Source organism: Aptenodytes patagonicus, chromosome 6, assembly GCF_965638725.1.
Source record: "Aptenodytes patagonicus chromosome 6, bAptPat1.pri.cur, whole genome shotgun sequence".
Lineage (NCBI taxonomy): Eukaryota > Metazoa > Chordata > Aves > Sphenisciformes > Spheniscidae > Aptenodytes > Aptenodytes patagonicus.
In genome coordinates, this window is record NC_134954.1 from 54,654,822 (window position 1) to 54,675,160 (window position 20,339).

Consider the following 20,339-nt stretch of genomic DNA (forward strand, 5'->3'; position numbering starts at 1 on the left):
TTTTCAGAAACTTTAATACTGAGTTTAAATTGTAAAAATACTCTGTGACAGCAAAATCTGAATCTTGATTTCTGTACTTTGAATCCTGTTTTTGATAACTAAGAATGCACGTCTTGATATAAATTACTATTCATACCATTCATACCATAGCTTTTCATTATATGGTATGTGAAAATCTGTTAATTATAATAAATATTATCTTTTGATTATTTAATCAGTTGTGCCATCTTTAATCCTTTTGGTTATTTCAAGGGGAAGGCATGCTAATATATGGTAAGCATACTAACCATCCAACCTGTGATGTGTGATTTACATTAATCACTCTGATCCCACATCCCTTTCAAGATTATTAGGCATTAAAAGAGGTTTGTCTCAAAGCAGCATGATCCTTAAACATGTTTTTCACATACATGAATGCTCCCTTTATTTTGATTACTTTATAATTCAGAAAGGTTGTATGATCTTACTACAGAAGGAAGAACAACTCAATAATAGTTTTACACTTTTCAAATTCAGTAAATGCTTATGAACTGCAGAACTGATGCATGCTTTCACCAGATGGATCATTTCTCTTCTTCTCCTGTAGACGCTACGAGCTGTTGGCAAATCATACATGATATTTTTTGTTCTGGTCATTTTTCTGGGTTCCTTCTATTTGATTAACTTGATTTTGGCTGTGGTTGCCATGGCCTATGAAGAGCAAAATCAAGCAACTATGGTTGAAGCTGAACAGAGGGAGGCAGACTTGCAGCAGATGCTTGAACAGCTGAGGAAGCAGCAAGAAGCAGCTCAGGTATTTTCTAACAAGAGTTTGAGCTTTAGTATATTCCTTTGCATGCTATTCGTTCAAAACGAAACAAATAATTTAATTAACATATTAAAAAAAAAAAGCCATTCTTTTACATAGCTCACAAGTACTTTAGACTGCTTTCTCTATGGCTTTTTATTGCTTTTTAAATGTATAATGTCTAAAGTGTTAATGAATTTCTGAACGGAGAACAAAAAGTACTCCCCAAATCAGAACAATAGTTTTTAAATATTTCTTATCTAGGGGTACTATCTAGTAACCTGTCATGATGATTTTCCGAATTCTCAGCTTAGAATTAATTGCAATACTTGTGAAATACTTGTCAAGCTTTGATTAGAGTTTAAAATATTTTTATCCATAAACTTCTGACTAATTTTTGCTACTTGTGTTATGGCCAGTGAATCAAAGACTGGAAGTAGTACCCCAAAGTTTTTTCCTAAGAGCAGCTTAAGGAAGCTGTTACTTACAGTAACAGTCAAAATTAGTTTACTAAATTAATACAAACTGAAGTATGACTCTGTTTAGCTCTTTTGTTTGCAGTTGTATTCACTCTAATAAACTTACTAATTTTCAAGTCTTTTGTAATGAACTTTGTGGCACAATGAAGTACGTAATGTGGGCTGACTCCATGATACAGATACAAAGTAGAGCTCTGTTTGAACGGCAACTTTCATAACTGCCCTTTTATTTTAACTCATATTACAGAATTCCATTTGAAGTTTTGCACAAATCCATCTAGGTTTTTGTCATATATCTAAAAGTAATTTGATATAAATCTTAGGAACAAGGACTATAGCTTTCTTCAGAAAATGTTGTGATTTGTAAAGCATCACATTAAATAATTGCTGTGGCAGGCAATAGCAGCAGCTGCAGCAGAGATGACCGAGTACAGCGGTGAAAGTGGGATTGGTGGACCCTCAGATAGTTCTTCAGAAGCATCCAAGTTTAGCTCAAAAAGTGCCAAAGAAAGGAGAAATAGAAGGAAGAAAAGAAGGCAGAGGGAGCTCTCTGGAGAAGAGGATGACACGAAGGATGAAAAGCTTCCAAAATCTGAATCAGATGGCAGTATCAGAAGGAAAGGTTTCCGTTTTTCTTTTGATGGGAACAGACTTGCTTATGGAAAGCCATTCACATCGCCCCACCAGGTACTGTGAATAGTGCAGTTGTCATTTTTGGGGTTTGTGAGATAACTGTAATATCTAACAAACTTCACTGCAACTTTGCAAAGTAATACAACCAAGGAAAAATAATGTTGCATTATTTTAAATACCAACTTATTTTTGGTATTATTTTCTAGAGTGTACCTAAACAAGTGTTTTGATCTCTCTCATTTTATTGTTTAGGATCTGGTGGGTCTTAACATGCACAGCAGCATTGCATTTTCCTAGTTAATTTGAAATAGAAATCCCTTTTTAATTCATAAAAGGAAAATTTAAGTATAATGTATCGATGTAGAAGACTAAGGGTATTGATATCTTTTAACATAATGCTTGATCTACATAGATCATTAGAATTTCTAGAAGTTTCGATTTTTCTCTTCAATACAGAGATGGAAACTACTGTGGCCTTATGCATATTCATGTTTTTCTCTCCAATAATTGTTTTAGATATACTGTAAATTTACCCATTCAGACCTCTAGTGCACGTGTCTGAAACCTACCTAAGGCACTGTATTAAAAATAACACTGAAAGGTTCCTGGGGAATATAAATTATTATTTTTTTAATACATGGACATGCATTTTGTATATTTAAAATCTTCAGCTGGTCATTTTGTTTGTTTTCTTTGCAGTCTTTACTGAGTGTTCGTGGCTCCCTGTTTTCTCCCAGACGTAGTAGCAGAACAAGTCTTTTCAGTTTTAGAGAATACGGAAGAGAGATAGGATCTGAAAATGACTTTGCTGATGATGAGCACAGCACATTTGAGGATAATGGGAGCAGAAGAGGTTCTCTCTTTTTGCCACGCAGACATGGTGAACGGCGCAGTAGTAACATTAGTCAGGCTAGTAGATCATCAAGAAGGCTGACACTGTTTCCAGTGAATGGGAAGATGCACAGCACTGTGGATTGCAATGGGGTGGTTTCCTTAGTGGATGGACCACCAGGTCTGTTGTCACCTACTGGACAGCTTCTGCCAGAGGTGATAATAGATAAACCGACAACTGATGACAATGTAAGAAAGTTTTAAACTACTCCAGGTTTCATGACCTTTCTTTATTGCACCAGAAAATGTTTTAACGGAATGAAATGCTTTGAAAATGGTTGAGAGGTTGTGACTGCTTTTGCATATCTTACTGTAATGAAATGGGTTTACGGTGATTCACTCAAAAGTGACAGGCTGAAGCATGAAAATGAAAGAGAACGAAGTAGCACATTTTTATTTACCTACAGAGCAACGACATGCATGCACCTGCGTAGTGAATCAAATTAGTAATGTTCCATTGCTAAATCTGTTTTAGAACCCCAAATAGGGTGCTCAGCTTTCTAAACATTGTGCATATTGTTATGTTGCTTTGATTTTTTTCTTTCTTTATGGTTTTAGCCTCCCTTAAAATGTATTTCCTAATTCTCTGTCAGTAATCTGCTGGTTCTGCTTTTTTCCCCCCATCCATATATTTGGTATTCTGCAACTGTACCATAGCCTTTATGATTATGTTGATAGTTTATAGAAGCTCTGAAAGCTTTTTTTCTCCTGGGTCTCAGAGATGATCTGAGTTTCTCACTGCCTAGGATCAAAGTATAATTAAAAAAAAAAAAGTACATGCAAATTTATCCATTTGTCCCTCTGGTCAGTTTTCCCTTTTCCCTCAGTCTGCTTTAGGAATGGAGCAGAGGCATCCGTTGCATGTTTTTTCTTAGAAACCTTATTTTATTGAAACAAAAATTTTTACACAGGTCACAAGCATCTGAAAGTACATCAGCCAGATTTCTTACAGTTACAATCTTCTTGCAGTTTATTATACTTTCATCTTCATGCATTTATTTAATTTCCTGAAAAAAAAAAATCTACCCATGCTTATACATTCAAAACGTCTTTATAATTGAAGTGTGTTCAATGATATAACTATAACACAGCTTTCAATTTTTTTAATAAATACTTTAAAAAAAAAGTATTCATTTTTTGGGTCAATTAAGCGGACTTCTTTTGTTTCTTCAGTTGAAATTCATAAAATAAATCAGAGATGATAGCTATTCAATGTAAAAAATATCCTTTAAATTAGTTTTGAATAGGTATAGAGATCAAGACTGATCTATAAAGATTACTTTAAAAGAATAATTGTTATTGCAGAGAACTTCCTAGCATAAATCACTTCTTATAAGTAGCTTGTGATTGAACTAGTTTAGAAGTGAAATATTGGTAGAGAAAACATGGAACTGGGAATTTTTCTGATTCCAGTGCTGCAACAACAGTCTTGGTTTGTTTCCTTGGCTATGGCCTCCTCCAAAATTTCTCTGTCTAATGTGGAGTTAATAATAGTTAACTATAATACAATGGTAATCTGGGAACTAAATATCAAAATCTTTTCTTAGTATTTTATAAGTATTAACAGTATTCAGAAGTGTAACATGAAAATAGCCATTTAAAAAAAATACTAGGCTTATGTTATATGTATAATAGAAAAAAAATCTGATGTAACAGCACTTAAATATAAAGCTTTATATATTATGAATTCATTGAAACTGAAGAGTCTTTCTGATACCTGTTCTGCAGTATTTCTAAAGTTGCATTTAATTTACGCCCCTCTTTTTTTTTTTTTTTTTTTTTTAATAGAGCACTACTACAGAAATAGAAATAAAAAAGAGGCGTACAAGTTCATATCAAATACCAATGGAGTTGCTGGAGGATCCCAATATAAGGCAGAGAGCCATGAGTATAGCTGGCATTATCACAAATACAATGGAAGGTGTGTTATAACTGCAGATGTGTGAACTTTCTTGACATAGTCTTAGACTTGCTTGAAGGTATTATATCACAGTGCAAATACAGAAGACAAAAAATATGTAGCCATTGTAAATATACAAACTGAGTAATAGAACAAAAGTGCATATACATAGTGAAAAAAGCAATGAAGGAATCTGATAAGCAGGCTAAACTAAGAAACACATTCTAATTACAATAGATAATATGTATGCATTTTATATTAGTTATTCATGTTTAGCAATACAGTTATTGGAAGAAATGACTTGTGATAAATTTTCCACTAACTATGCTGTAAAAATGTTATAGAAAACTAAAGGCCAGGCCTTAGTTAATAAGAAGGAAATTTGTAGTAGGATTATTTGGAACAGTGACATTATTACTAGTGAAATTCTTGAAAAAACTTGAATAGTTTTCAAAAACCTATTCATGGTGAAATTAATCTTATTTTTCCTGAAAATAAATAATTACACATTTGAGAGGACTGTGAAGTTGGAAGTTTTACTGAGAAAACTATCCCTAAATGTAAGCATAAATAGTTGTTTGGTTTTTTTTAAACAAGATCATATGATATTAAAAATAGACAACTTTTCAATTAAACCTCAAGAGTTTTGAGCTAATTTCTTCTAAAAACTTTTCAGTCAGCAACAATAAGTTAAGTTCCTGGAAATCTGAGGAAGTTCCTCCAAACATCCTTAATGGTTCCAGGGATAAAGATTAAAACCTGAAAAAGCAGATAAACAAAATTTTATCTTCGCTTTCTCCAAAACTTGTTCACTATACATTTCTTTTTTTCCCAGAACTTGAAGAATCCAGGCAAAAATGTCCACCTTGCTGGTATAAGTTTGCCCACACTTTCTTAATTTGGAATTGTTGGGAGCCCTGGTTAAAAGTAAAGAATGTAGTTGAATTTATTGTAATGGATCCACTTGTTGATCTGGCTATCACTGTTTGCATAATTTTAAACACACTGTTTATGGCCTTGGAACATTATCCAATGACTCACCATTTCAGTAATGTACTTAAAATAGGAAATCAGGTAAGTCCTTCAAAGTATATAATTTGATAAAGTTGGAACCTGGTTTCTCTTTGAAATAGAATCACTTTTATTATTTTTATTATCATACCATAAAATAAATGTTAAAGGTTTAATTATACTAAAAATAGTCTAAAAATACCATTTGAGATATGTTGTATTTAAGAGTTAGATTTCTATATTAAAATTCCTGCAAATAGTTTTCAACAACCAGAGCTTGAATGACACGAAACCAAAAGAAATCTGACTTGTTTTTGTTCAGTATTACAAAAAAAGTAGGAGCCAAATTAGATCCTTTCTACTGTAAGTATCACTGAGAACACAAGAAGAGTTGGATGTTATTTTGGATTATTATTTTACACTGTTATTTTTTGTGTTATTTTTGTATTTCCATGAAGAATGTTGCTTTGATTGGTCTATAACAATTTGGAAGGCAAAGAATGTGTGACTTATTCCGAGAGCGTCTGTTGATACAGTTGGGTGGACAAAGTGGACACAGTCTGTAGGTCGGGTTTGGGATGGTTGGTTGGTTTGTTTTATAATGGCAATAATACAGATAATGTTATCTGCTGTACTTCTTAACCTATGCTTATTGTAAGTGGTAATTCTGGTGATTATGATGTAGCAAAATAATAAAACAATTTGGTTATTAGAATATATGAAATTCTAGTACATGTTGGGATTGTATTCAGGTTTAAGTCCAGAGTTGTTAATGTGTCAACATTTAAATTGTACGCTGATATTTTTAGCCAATACAGACCTAGTTCAATGTTTTCACCTTAACCTGGAGTCAGAGATCACTGTCTGTGGAAGATAATCATGTCATGTTGCTGTTTAATATAGATTCAGGATGTATTTGAGGAGAAAGGCAGGGAGGACAAATAGGTGAGGATCAATAGCTGTTGCATAGGGTTGTCTTGTGATCATGCCTGCGTGTTTTACCCAGGAAACACAACCATTTTTTCCTTTCATATGTAATGAAGTAGCTTAATATTAATCTAATTTTGAGTTGTGTGAGTATAAGTGTCCCTTCGTGCTGGTAAGAACTTGTGTTTACTCCCAGTCAGCTAAAATGCCACTATGATACAGGTGTAGTTTCAGCAGTTGATTTCTTGCTTTTTGAACTGTGTAGCACTATCTTTCAAAGACTGTCAAATGCTCCTGATTTTTTCAAAGTTTGTTCATCTTTCTAGTAAAAGATAATAATTTATGCAGTTCTGTAGATACTGGTGGTCATACTTCTACAGTAAATACCATGAATTTACTCCCTTTTCAGAGGTGGTGTTTGCCTTCTGCTTCAGAAGGCATCAGGGACATTCAGAGGCAGAAAGGAGTTTTACTTCAAGCAGAGCCTCGGCATAATTGGCCTTTTTTTTTGGCAGCTGGAAAGAGAAGATAATGCTTACTGTATCTGTGAGTTCTCATGAAGACTTCATTTAATAGCACATCACTCTCCGATTTATGACCAATTCATATTTTTCCACACACTGTTGTTAAGGCAGCTTCCATTGCGACAAGAGCAACTGTTACTGTCTTGCTGAGGAAAGTTCCTTTAATTAGGTGGACAGCAGATATGAGGAGCAAACAGGAGGCCTGTTAGGAATAGTTTATTCTTCACTAGTTACTAAATGTTATCTCAGTTAAGAGTTACGCTAGAGCTCATTTTGATGTTGCCACTTATCTTTTTTGTGAGGTTCAGCTTGTGATAATTTTCCCTACTGACATCTTGCTGTAAGAGGGTTGTTACTTCTTACTTAAGTTGTTCTTTATCTGCTGGTTCAACTTATTCATACTCATCTATAAAGTAACAATAAACGTTCTTCCTTTAGGTTTTTACTGGAATTTTTGCAGCAGAAATGGTTCTCAAGATAATTGCCATGCATCCTTTTTATTATTTCCAAGTTGGCTGGAATATTTTCGATAGTGTTATAGTTATCCTTAGTTTGGTGGAGCCTTTTCTGTCAAATGTGGATGGATTATCCGTTCTCCGATCATTCAGATTGGTAAATAAATTAGTGATAATAATATATCTGCATTAATTAATGCATTATATTTGTATTTTAACTGTACTCATGTAAACAAGACACTTTTAGTAATATGTCTATTTTTTGCTAAGTGTCACAGGATATCTCTGCAAGCATGTTTTACAAAATTATTTGTTATCACTGAATAGTGTGTGCTGTTTTATACTTCAGAAGCAACTAAGTATTTTTTCAAGGGAAAGAGCTGTAATTTTATTGTGATTGTTTTAACACGGATGGGTAAAGCACAGTGAAGTGTACAATTTATTTAATGCATATTGAGAGATATAAATAAATAAAACATTTGTAGTCTTCTGTCTACTTCCATATCTGGAAATTGCAAAAAGACTAGAAGTGTTCTTTTAAAAAGTAGGAATTATAAAATTCATTTTTTTTTCAACTTAAAAAAAGATTGATTTTTCTTTTCCCCCTTGGCAAAAAAAGGAATGCTTTATATTATTAGAAAAATATTTCTATTTTAAAAATGAGAAATGAACTATGAGACATTCTTTCCCTGTGGTCTCTTTCCATTTTGCATTTCCATTTTGCTTTTATCTGAAAACAAAAAATATTTAATACTTTTTTTATTTTGGGTGGGTTGTGGGTAAGAAAGAGTATGAATTATACTTTTTCCCCTTCCTAAGTTGAAATGTTTGACTTAGGGCTTGTGTTTGGCTTTTATTTCCAGACTGTGGGTCTGTCTGATCCGTTTTAAATTTGTTGGAGGCAATATTCTTTTGGAAGACCCCATTCTTCAAGAATTTCAGCATCCTTTATTTTCCTTTAGTAGAATCTTATTGAGTTTTATTGGTTTTTTAATTTGTTTCTGCACATAATGGTTGAGATGTATGCCATGTTCAGAATTCACTATCCGAACAAATTCAACCAGTGTGCTCTTTCTTTCATGTAGAAAAGAATACAGATATGCTATACAAAAAAGAGCAAAATCTAAAATTTTTTAAGCTTTAAAAGTGTGGATTGTATGAAACTCCTGTTTCTGTATAAGTTATGGTTGTTGGAATCATGTTGAAGTTTCTTCTTTTTGTTATTGCTGAGAGTCACTAGTTCATAATCTGTTGTTTATTTCTATAGCGTTTTTGTAACTACTGCAGATAATGTCTCTGTATTTTTGTTTTTCAGTTGCGAGTTTTCAAATTGGCAAAATCTTGGCCAACTCTAAATATGCTGATAAAAATTATTGGCAACTCAGTGGGGGCTCTGGGGAATTTGACCGTGGTGCTGGCCATCATTGTCTTCATTTTTGCTGTGGTTGGGATGCAGCTGTTTGGGAAAAACTACAAGGAATGTGTCTGCAAGATCTCTAAGAGCTGTGAACTTCCACGCTGGCACATGCATGACTTTTTCCACTCTTTCTTGATTGTATTCCGAGTGCTGTGTGGAGAATGGATAGAAACAATGTGGGACTGCATGGAAGTTGCAGGCCGACCCATGTGCCTTACTGTCTTCATGATGGTCATGGTGATTGGAAACTTAGTGGTATGTAGCCAAAATAATTTGAGAATGCATTTAGAGAAAGAATGGTAACAGAACAGTAATGATGTTTTTAAGCATTATTAAATGTGTTATTTAAATACGTTTTTTATGAGTTTGAATTTGTTACAAGTATGGGTTCTGAAATAGAGTTTTCTGTTTGTTAGATTTCTGATCCTATATAGAAACCTCAGCTTGGAGGATGGCCCCCCTCAGGGGTTTGGAGTGCAATTCAGAGGATATGGGTGAGAGAGAGAAAAGCATCATGTGTTCAGGTTTTTGTGGACTACTCCTGGTTATGGAGAGAGAGAGAGAGAAGAGCAAAGGCGCCCCAAGAGTTATGCTCCCAGGATGGGAGTTTGCTGTTTGCAGAAGAAGACGTAGCAGGGCCTTTTCTCCCTAACTGATTGAGCCATCACTTCCAATCACATATAGACAGGTTGTTTGGGGTTTTTTTTCACTTTTTCTGCTCTCTCCCATCTAAAAGACTGCTTTAACATTCTTAGACTCTGAAATTTAAGCCATGTTGAGCCCCGCTTGCTGCACAGCCAACTTTTTACACAAGTGGAGTAAGGAAACTTGAATTGGAAGGCAGCAGTTCTGCAGAAAAACAGATTCAAATGCTTCACGTTTTCTTTCACCACTTCACCTTTTTGTTTCCTATTTCTTAAGTGCTTTTTACAGACACTTTTAAAGTGGTCTGTATTATATCTTTTTTTTCTCTTTCAGAGGAAAGATCTGTACCAGTTTTTACATTATCATGTATAAATTTGTCTTTTAAAATATGTTTTATATTTATTAACTCACCAGTATTTGAGGCCTTCATTGCTCCACATTTTGCTCTGGTTTTCTCATTGCCTGCTGAGTCTTCCTCTATTATTCTACATCTTTTCTTTAGGCAACTGTCAGGAGCAAAAGAGATTTTTAAATTAGCCATTCCTTAGGAATAGAATACCTAACAACAGGAGTAAGTTAATTATCTTTAAACCAGTTGTGCATTACTACTAGTAGCACAGCCACTTGCTCCAGGATTTTCTACAAATCTATTGTCTTATAATGAAGAGAACTGTGAAATTTGGTTAACCAAACAAAACATCCTCCTTAAATAGTTTTCTAAACTAGAAGACAGAACTCTCTGGAATGAAGTATCCATCTCTGTGAATTTTTCCACAGTATTTACTGTATTCTGATTTTATACCATAGCTCTAGTAGAATTTCTTACATGAGTAGACAATCCCTGCTGTGTATGTTCAGGGCTCTGTTACCCAGTTGTCTTTCTGTGTTCCCAACACATAGTTTTACCCTGTTGAATTCAAAGCTGCATGGAAGAGCTGATCTGAAGGCTTTAAAAGCTGGTACTCTGCTGCTTTGGCTATCCTAGTACCATTTGAGCTCCTGGTAAACTCTGGGCTTGTATAACTGATATCTATTCTATGTTTTGTCTTGCTGTGGGAAGAGGATGATTTGGGGATTAGGAGACAGGCTGTGCTTCACATTTTTTAAGTTGCATACACCAAAATATTTGTGTGAGTTTGGACCAGCGTTTAAGAAAGCTGTTTTCTGCACAGATCAGCTATGTCTTCTGCTGCAGAGTGCTTCCCTATACCAGAGAAGTAAATGTTTTGGATCTGTTCAGTCAGTACCAAAGAATCATTCATTTCTGACCTTCTACAAACAGGAGCAGAAAAAGAATTTACAAGTGTCTTCATAGTCATACAGCAATGCAAAACCACAGAAAGCCTGCATTGGGGTATAGGGCAGGTGTAGTGCTTAAATTGCATTTACATTTTATTTACTGTGTAATTTCCAGAATCGTATACAGCAAAGGAAAACATGAAGCCGAAGTTCATAATGGGTGATAGAAGCAGCATATGAATGAAAAATTCAGTGAGAAAATTCAGCTGTATTGTTTTTGGGTTTTTTTTAGGTATTGAACCTTTTTCTGGCCTTGCTGCTGAGTTCATTTAGTTCAGACAGCCTTTCTCCTACAGAGGATGATAATGAAATGAACAACTTACAGATTGCTGTTGCAAGAATTCAGAAGGGAATAGATTATGTGAAGAAAAAAGCAGGTGAATGTGTCCAAAAGTCTTGTTGGGGGAAACAAGCTGTTGTAAATCAAACAGCAACGGATCAGTTGAATGATGAGAGAAACCATTGCATTTCCAACTGTACAATTGCTGAAATAAGGATAGATACGAATTATCACAAAAATGAGAATGGAATGGCCACTGCTAGAGGTGGCAATGATTATACATCATTCATAAACAACCCAAGCCTTACTGTTGCAGTACCAATAGCTGTTGGAGAATCTGATTTTGAACATCTAAATACAGAAGAGTTTAGCAGTGACTCAGATTTGGAGGAAAGCAAAGAGGTAAGATTTAAATATTTTATATTTTGTATGAATTAATTATACCAATTGTATTCTTTCATAGTGTGGCTCTTCCTGCTTAGAAATAGGAAGCAATTTGTGATTTGAGATTGTTCGACTGTACTGAGAGTGAATAAACTGAAGTGGGAAACTGGAGCTAAAGAGAGTAGGAAATCCAGGCAGAACTGCATAAACATGTATGAACCCATTTATAAAAGGGTTTTGAAAAACAAGCTTTTCCAAATTTTTAGTTGGCTAGACAAACTAGTATATATGTACAGAATAAACAGAGACAAAACCCATGTTTTTTTGTATATAATCATAATATTTCCATGAAATAAGAATTAGAGTAAACTGCTATTTAAAAAGATTAGAGGAGATATTAATAAAGAATATTAATACCCTTTGCATCTGATTTTTAAGGCTCACTGAATTCTACAGAAATCAGCATTATTTGTCCTGGGTAAACTAACAGAGGTGCTAACTCAGCCTAATTAGAGCAATAACAACAGTTTTCGAGTTCTGAAGTTAAAATGATGGGGGAAAGCCAAGGGAACAATGTCAGTATTATAAGGTGAATATGTCAAGTAAAAATTATGAGGAAAAAATAGAATTACTGAATGAAAAAGTATTAATTTCTTGCTTTTTTGTGGGAGTTTTGAACTAGTCACTTCAAAGACAACTGCCTGACCTTAAACTGGGTCAGCTTTAGGAAAGTAGTCATTTGTCAGCAGCTGCAGACTGAGGGGGGAAGCAAAATCATGGATTTCAGCAGGATCCTGAGAAGCACTTTGAAAATCCAGATTGCTGTGCTGTAGCTCCAGTGCAGACTGTGTCAACTCCCCTGGCACCTGAAGACACAAGGACATTAATGGAGTGTCACTGCTTGTGCAGACAGCCATACTCCAGCCTGGATTGCTTTGTCTGGATTGTTTTGTTTTCTTTTGGGGTTGTTTTTTTTTAATTTGATTGGTTGTGGGCTTTTTAGGTTTTTGGTTGTTTTGATTTGAACTGGCAATGAATTTACCCATATTCTTTCCAAATTTTAGAAAACAAGTTTGTTCTAGCAAAGGGTAGTTAAATTAAACTTAAATTTGAAAGGTGTAATAAGGTGACTCTTCAGGTGTTTCTTTCATTGTAGAGTGCAGTGTTCAATAGTATTACACTCATTTGTTATTTCAGCAGCTCGTTTCCTGACACTTGACTTGTTCCATCTACTTTTTGGAGGTTCTGTTACTCCATATATTGTGTTGACCTCTCAGTTGAGAAGACCTTAGGTTGCTAAGAGGCCTTTTAAAAGCAAAGCAAACAATATTCATAACATGTTTGAAAGTATTAACTGCGCTTTGTAAGGAAGCTATAACATCTGCTGAACAGCTGCTACATCTTTTACGTATTATTAATCTGAATAAAGGATACTGGCCTTCTTTGTGTATTTTAATAAAACTTGGTTTTATGGAAGGAATATCTGATGAATCCAGGTAACTTACTTGTGCTTTGATAACTGTGTTAAAGCTAACACTTACCTGGAAATTATCCAGCAATTGAAGACACCTGGTTCTTCACTATTTTATATTTAAGAATTGGGTAACAAAATCTATGCCTTAAGAATCGGGTAACAAAATCTATGCCTTCTCACCTCTGATATTCAAGATTAAACATCAGCATTGCTGTTTATAAGATACTATCATCTAGTATTAATTTTAACCCACTCAAATTTGGAGAAGTGGCTAAGGAGTGGCATAGTTGAAAGACAACCACAGATACGTAAATTAACAACAAAAAGCCATTTCATGTACACTAGTTCATAGTCAGTAAGGAAATTGTCTTTCATTTTGCAGATTATTTCAGCTCTTTCAGATTTTCCCTTTCAATGGGAGCAGTTTATATTGGAGTTCTTAGATAGCTACATTATTTGATAAGCCTTTGAGAAGTCATTGCTGAGATGTGAGATTAGATTTTTACTAGAAGACTAGTAAAAGATAGATGTAAGGTACTTGAGGAAATTACAGGTTTATAGCTAGGCATGGGTTTTCATTTTTACATTGCTATAAATCTGTTACAATCTATAATACACCTTAAATTATTTGAAACATTTTTTCTTTTTTTTTTTAAGTCATGCAGTTAAAAAAGCTAATGATGCTGGGAAAAATTGCTTACCCAGAAGTTTTCGTGTTTGACCTGGTATGATTGATTTTTTGTTTTGTTTTGTTTTGTTTTACCTGTGGCTTCTTTCTGAAAGTGCATCCTAGATACATATTTAGTATCTAGTGAAGACCAGGAATAAACTTGAAAATGAAATGCAAGGAAAAATATATTTCTGGTATTTTAAAGGTCTAATTACTACCATTTGGAAGATGCTTAAAGCTGTAATATACGTAGCGTGGGTGTATCTGTCTGTCTTTTTGGTTTGGGGTTGGTTTTTTTTGGGCGGTGCGAGAGGTTGGGGTTTTGTTTCTTTTTGTTTGTGTTCTTTTTTTTAAGTTCAGGCTGAAGTCCAATATACATCTATGAGCTTCAGATATTCTGCTAATTTTACCTCTTTCAGTATGTCTTTGGATATGCTTAAAGCTCTAATCAACAGCTATAAATGCTATGTTTTGCAAATGTGTGACATATCTAGAAAACGCATTTTTAAATAAGCAGGAATCCATACTTCTGTTTCCAGAACTCAAACAACCTAAAGGGTACCGTGTTTTAACTTCATTGCGTACCGTTCTTACTTCTCACAGGAGTAAAATCAAGCTGGATCAGTCAAGAATGCAGATCTGGTGCTTTTTAACCAGGCAGAGCAACGTGTCACCACATTTACACAGGTTACCTAAACAAGTCATACATATATGATCACTTCTGAGATTGATTGGCCTGCATGCTACTCAGCTACAGTATATTTTTCCCCATCCATTGTAATGTAGTGGAAACATGCACAGCCGCTCTGTAAGCTGAGTCCCATGACTCATGTCACAGCATAGTTGAGGGCAACCCCAACGTGTTCCCCTCTCCTTGTTACATCTTTGGTATTTTCTGTGCTACTTCCGTGGCATAACCTGCATGCTTTGTAGGTTTCTATTATTGACTGAATTATTAAGCATCAAGACTGTTCAAGTTTAGGAGAAGTTAATAGGCTATGATTTTATGAAAATGGAAAGGTAATCTTCACTTGACTTTTTCTGTTCATCTGTTGAACCATTTTTTTAGCTGTCATGTAATTATGAACATTTTCTGATCATGTTCATTTGACCAATGCCTTTTTAATATTACATATACACATTTACTTGTATGCTAAAATGTTTATATCTTTTGATATAAATTGTTTCATGTTTGTTCACAATGTTTTTATAATTTACATTACAGTTTTCTCATATAAGAGAAGCTAAAATATAGGATGAAAGATACACTTCTGGGAACAATCAATATCTTTTTTTATACATATGCATAGTCCTTTTGAATATGGATGTAATAATTATATTCGACTCAAGAAGTTTGTGTATGTCTGTAAGATTGGAAGTTAGGTAATCATTTATATCAGTTTTTCTCTTCATCATCAATGATTGTTTCTTTGCAAACTTAATCCAGTTGCTTTATTTTTAGAAAGATAGACATAAAACATAATTTCAAGCAAAAATTCTATGTAGGATTCCATGTAGGTGTCTAAAGAATTCTGGGTGTTTTAAAATGATAGAAATAAGGATGTTCAAGCAAGAAAAAAATATAAAAATTAGGAAAATCCAGGATAAGGCTTAAAATTAAGACAATTGTTAAAAAGACAATATAGGAACTAGTACCCTCCCAAACCTCTAAACTCAGGAACTCCAGAACTGTAAAACAAACCTTAATTGTACCAAGCTATGTGTTTCTTATTCCTGATGAATACTTGGGCAGTTCCGCTCCTTGCCATTTAGGGGTCATTGAGGTATTCCTTTTCCAAATACAAATTTTGTTCACATGGTTTTGTTGTGGAATCCTGTATTATCTTTCATGTATTCTTTTGCACTGTATTATATATTGGAAATATTTCAGGTCTCACTTTTGTGCCCAGCGCGCCTGTAAGCTATTCAGAAAGATGGAATGAAAAAACACCTTTCTAAGGATTTTTCCAAACCATTTTAGAAAAGGCACTTAAGTAGGGGAGAGTAGAATGTGGCAGTATCCCATCCTACTGGTTCTAAGTATGGGGAGATGATTCTGATTTGATGGATATTGTTTATGTGACGCAGCTCCTACTTCAAGCTTCTGCTGTCGTGAATCTGGACAAGTGTAGAACAGCATGCAAAATAGTAAACCAGGGGCTTGTAATCATTCGACTGAAAAATACTTGAATCTCTTTCATTTGGATGTCACATTGTCTTACTGTAACCTTCCTTGCATAATAATGTGATGCTTTTTTTTTTTCTTTTTTTTAAATAGATATGCATGCCTTTTTTTTTTTTCCTAAGTTACGTAGAGTAGAAGAGGTAGGTTTTGGTTTTAGTTTGGTGAAAAAAACTAAGTATTTTCTATGGACAATACTTTTGGTTTCTTTAAAAGGTAAATAATTTGCAAGCTTTATTTATAGACATACCTACTTCTATTCTTTCAGAAAAAGATAAATAAAAAGATCCCAATAAAAGTGACTTTACCAACTGTGCTTACACTGAAGAGTACCATACGCAGTGATAAGTCAAGCTGATGTAGTAAAGATGATGATTACGAAAAATGTGCTTTGTGTCCTTTTTGTTGTTTAATTAATAGTTGAGACTAAATGGAAAAATGAGATTTGTTTTTATTGAAGAAGTATTTCCTGCTGAAAATAGATCTGATTAAGCAGGAAAATATTCAATTGATGGAATATAAGTGGCGTAACACAGGTGTGCTAAGGTTTTCTGTTGCATTTCTACATAGTAATATTTTTGGATCCTCTTTTCGAAGAGGTTCCTGAACATACTGTCCAAAGCACTGTTATCAACAATTGTCTGTCACATTTTACTGCAGTTCTTTACCTCCTTCTCCAGCAAAAAGACCCTCAGTCTACTTAAATTAAAAATAGAGAGAGAGAGAGAGTTCCTTAGTAAATGAGAAGATGAGAATATGCAGCACAGTCTTCCTGTGGGTTTGTTTTGTTTTTTTTTTTTTTAAATTACAAAAGACAATGTTTCCCTTTTATTCCTTGTATTAACAGCTGTATTGCTGGTACGCTTGTTCTTTGCTTTGAAGGTTGGGAAACATACTAGATTTTCCTTTACTATTTGAATATTAAAACGTGAACGACTTATAAATTGAATGCACAATAGGTTGCACCATGTACATAATCAGTGGCCTACTTATTATTAGCTCTTATTACAGAATTTTCTTTAAAGTCAATATCTGCAATTTTGTGTACACTTCCGTTTATTATTTTTAAGATGATGCTCTCTAAAGATTGACTCTTTACTAATTACCTCAAGCAATCCTAAGTGGCTTCAGTGGGACAATTTGTAGTAGTAACATTATTCTTGCAAGTATTTGTGCCATCATACCTTGACTCCTTCAGGAAAAAAGAAAGATCATGAGTTCCAAATTTTTACCTTATAACAGTACAGTAGATATTTGTATTGAAAAAATTAATGTATTCAAAATCTGAATAGCTTTTCACTGCCAACAGTGAAAAAGAAAAAAATTATTATATTGAGAGAATTTTCTCTAACAAAAATGTTTTAGCTGCTGATTTGCAAATGTCAAGGCAGCTAATCAACTTTTGAGTACATGAGTTGACCCACTCAGTCTAGTGCTTAGTGTATACAATGAGGCCTTCTTACCTTAGTTTGGAAAACTTTGAACAGCAGCTAAGTGCCCTGGAAGGTGGAGGATGAACATTTCTGTCTTGCCTAAAAGTCCTGTTCCTGGAGTGATTCACTAAATTAGTTAGATCTCTGCAAACTTTTTACATAGCAAAGAAACTAACTGAATTTTTCATTAGAACAGGAAACTCTTCTATGCACATTGCTTTTTACCATCTGTTTTTTTTGTTGTTTGATACCTTAATCTTAGTGAAAAATATGAGCACCCCACATGAAAAAGAGAACCAATGTTTATTTAAATCTGTAAATCTTCAAGCACAGGATTATATCCTACACTGTCCTTAGAAGAAAGAGGGAACCAGGCTACCTATTCTTTATATCAAAATAGTTCACTGAACCTCTAATTTGATTTCTAGAGTCAAGAAAATTGCCTTTATTAACTAAAAATAAAAAAATTCTTTAATTTCTGATTCTTCTACCATGTATTAAATGAGATATATAACTTCACGTTCTAAACATGTTGATTCTTTTCAGTTTCTTTTCAATTTATGGTTGTTCATCTTTTAATGTTGTTAATTCATAAAAATCTGTATTCTTTCAGTTGAATTCATGTCATCTGCTCAAACGGTGTACTAAGTAGCTTACAGTTCAAATGACCCAGGGTACTTCATGTTGTTTTTATTAGCAATATGACACAAAACTTCCTTACTCTTAAAAAATATATATTTTTAAAATTACTAATTTGATTTATAATTCAATTCATTATTTCAATTTACCCACCACTGCTGCAATATTTTGCAATATATATGCTATGTCATGGAATGATGAAAGCAGCATATTAATAAAATGATGGAGGTATATAGTGCTATCCTCAGGTTCAGTAGAATTAGTGATAGGAAAAGATGTTTGCTGTGAATATTGATATTTTAAAATTAATGCTACTAAAAATGAAAAGAGGTGTTTACATTAAATATGAGTAATTTGGGGGTTCTATTCCAGATAATCAGTTTCTAAAGTAGCAGCAAAGTAGGCAATATTACTGAATCATTTTTAATAAAAGTTAATGCAGAACACTGGGTTACTTTTTCTTATTAAATTGTCTCTGTCTTCTTTCACAAACACAGCAAAAAAAATATTGTTTAATACCTAAAACAATTTTGTCCTTTCACATTTCGCAATTGAGGTGTAAATATCGCTTGATTGGATAGTGCCTGTAACTTGTCTGCTTTTATATCTTAAATGTCTCTTAATCATGCACGTCTAGCTAAATTAATGAAAATGGTGTTGATTCTACAACACCAGGGCTGTTTTACAAAGTGTGCTTACATCATTCCCTACAGACATTTAGTTGTGTGAATTCATTACTGACGTTATATACTTCTTGATAATAACATTGTAAAATATCAGAGAATGCTGTGACCAAAACTACTTCAACTTAGTTTGGTACTCATACTCAGATTAAGTGTACAGGACACCGCATCTTCCTTTAAAAACTCCAGACTATGGGTTTTTGCAATACACATGCAGATTACAAAAAAAATTATAAAATTAAGGCTTATTCTTTTATTAGTATTTTTTTCGTACTAATGTGACTTATGTAATTTTAATTATTAAAAACAAAACAAAAAAAATCCTTTCTTTCTGGGTGTTAACTGTACAGGTATGTGTACCAGAGTAATGGGTAGTTTCAGAATGCACAATGTAGTACATATGTGCATTGGCAAAAAAGAATGCAAATTAATGCCAGTTGAAATGTATTTATCGTACTTTTTCCTTTTTGAAACTTAACACTATATATGAAAAAACATAAAAGGTGGTCATATGGTAATGATAATTATGGGTTAAGATAGGGCAGGCTTAATTTGTTTTATGAATGTGTTGAGGGTAATTCACATCTGAAACAAGGTTTCATAGTAATCCTGATTTTACTGTAGTATTTTCCAATCTAGATCATAAGAATGATCTTAAAACAAAAAATAACTAAATTATCTGTGGTCAAAGGTAACCAAATTTTATTATAAATTGTCATATATGCCAGAAGTGGTTAGCTTGCATCATACTGATGTTTAAGATGCCAGTGAAAAATAACTGATAATTCATTTCCTTTACTTTTATATTACGAATAATGGGCACTGAATTAAAATCAGTCCTTAAAAATCTGCTACATTGTCTCCCTAGGACAGTTTACCCTGACAGTTCACAATTTAAAGTTTTTTGCTGTCAGAATTTACTGTCTTCAGGTTGAGGAGACTGCTCTAATGAAAGTAGCTACCACCATACATAAACCAATACCAGTTATACTGTATACTTTAAGATTAAAATGTAGCAAGAGAAATTATACTAAGATAATAATAGTAGAAAACAAAATAAATAGAATATGTATCAGAAAATCTACTTGGTAGTAGTAAACTTTCATGAATGATAACACTGTACTATATTTAGACCAGAAATTCTGAAATTCCATGAAAGATTACATGATACGCCTTGCAATCTCTAGGTAGAAAGTGGATGATTTATGCACATTTCAACAGCATTGACTGCTATATGTGGATGTTTGTGTGTATTTCTGGTGAAAAATGTTGTTCTTATTACTTGCACACAGTGTTGCATGCTTAAAGTTAATTACAGTTCTAAAAATGTAAGTATTAGTAAAGTATAACTGTTACGAAATTTTATTTTCAGAAGCTAAATTTTTCCAGCTCATCTGAAGGAAGTACAGTTAATTTAGCTCTCTTTGGAGAAGAAAAAGCTGAAACTGAACCAGAAAAAGCATCAGAGCTACAGGCATGCTTTACAGAAGGTATGTTTTACAGAAAGTATGGAAATAAAATTTGGGGTTAGCAATTACATTTTGGTTGTTTGCAACAAGCATTGGCAATTCAAGGAAGCTATTTGCTGCAGCAGTCCCGGATCCTAGTTTGTCAAGTCTTATGATA

General features: G+C 33.7%; 1 protein-coding gene and 1 long non-coding RNA gene across 17 annotated transcripts in view; one reads left to right on the forward strand and one right to left on the reverse strand.

Annotated features, from left to right (window-relative positions):
• The window catches only part of LOC143162393 (sodium channel protein type 2 subunit alpha-like), a 48,981-nt gene that overhangs the window by 11,366 nt on the left and 17,276 nt on the right, over positions 1 to 20,339 (forward strand). For 4 of the 15 annotated variants that reach the window (XM_076342709.1, XM_076342715.1, XM_076342711.1 and 1 more), the window contains exons 9-17: positions 587 to 821; positions 1,673 to 1,953; positions 2,599 to 2,946; positions 4,579 to 4,711; positions 5,526 to 5,764; positions 7,591 to 7,764; positions 8,923 to 9,279; positions 11,201 to 11,650; positions 20,086 to 20,203. In XM_076342709.1, coding sequence (XP_076198824.1) covers positions 587 to 821; positions 1,673 to 1,953; positions 2,599 to 2,946; positions 4,579 to 4,711; positions 5,526 to 5,764; positions 7,591 to 7,764; positions 8,923 to 9,279; positions 11,201 to 11,650; positions 20,086 to 20,203 — 2,335 coding nt within the window. Of the gene's footprint in view, positions 1 to 586; positions 822 to 1,662; positions 1,954 to 2,598; positions 2,980 to 4,578; positions 4,712 to 5,525; positions 5,765 to 7,590; positions 7,765 to 8,922; positions 9,280 to 11,200; positions 11,651 to 20,085; positions 20,204 to 20,339 lie in introns of all 15 variants that reach the window. The other 11 variants (XM_076342704.1, XM_076342703.1, XM_076342707.1 and 8 more) reach the window with 6 other exon arrangements.
• Positions 4,698 to 20,339, reverse strand: part of LOC143162395 (uncharacterized) — a 67,528-nt gene continuing 51,886 nt past the window's right edge. The window contains exons 2-3 of one of the 2 annotated variants that reach the window (XR_012995695.1): positions 10,081 to 10,175; positions 4,698 to 5,449 (exon numbers count right to left, since the gene is read on the reverse strand). This is a non-coding gene — a long non-coding RNA (uncharacterized LOC143162395). Of the gene's footprint in view, positions 5,450 to 5,940; positions 7,144 to 10,080; positions 10,176 to 20,339 lie in introns of those variants that run through there. The other variant, XR_012995694.1, reaches the window with a different exon arrangement.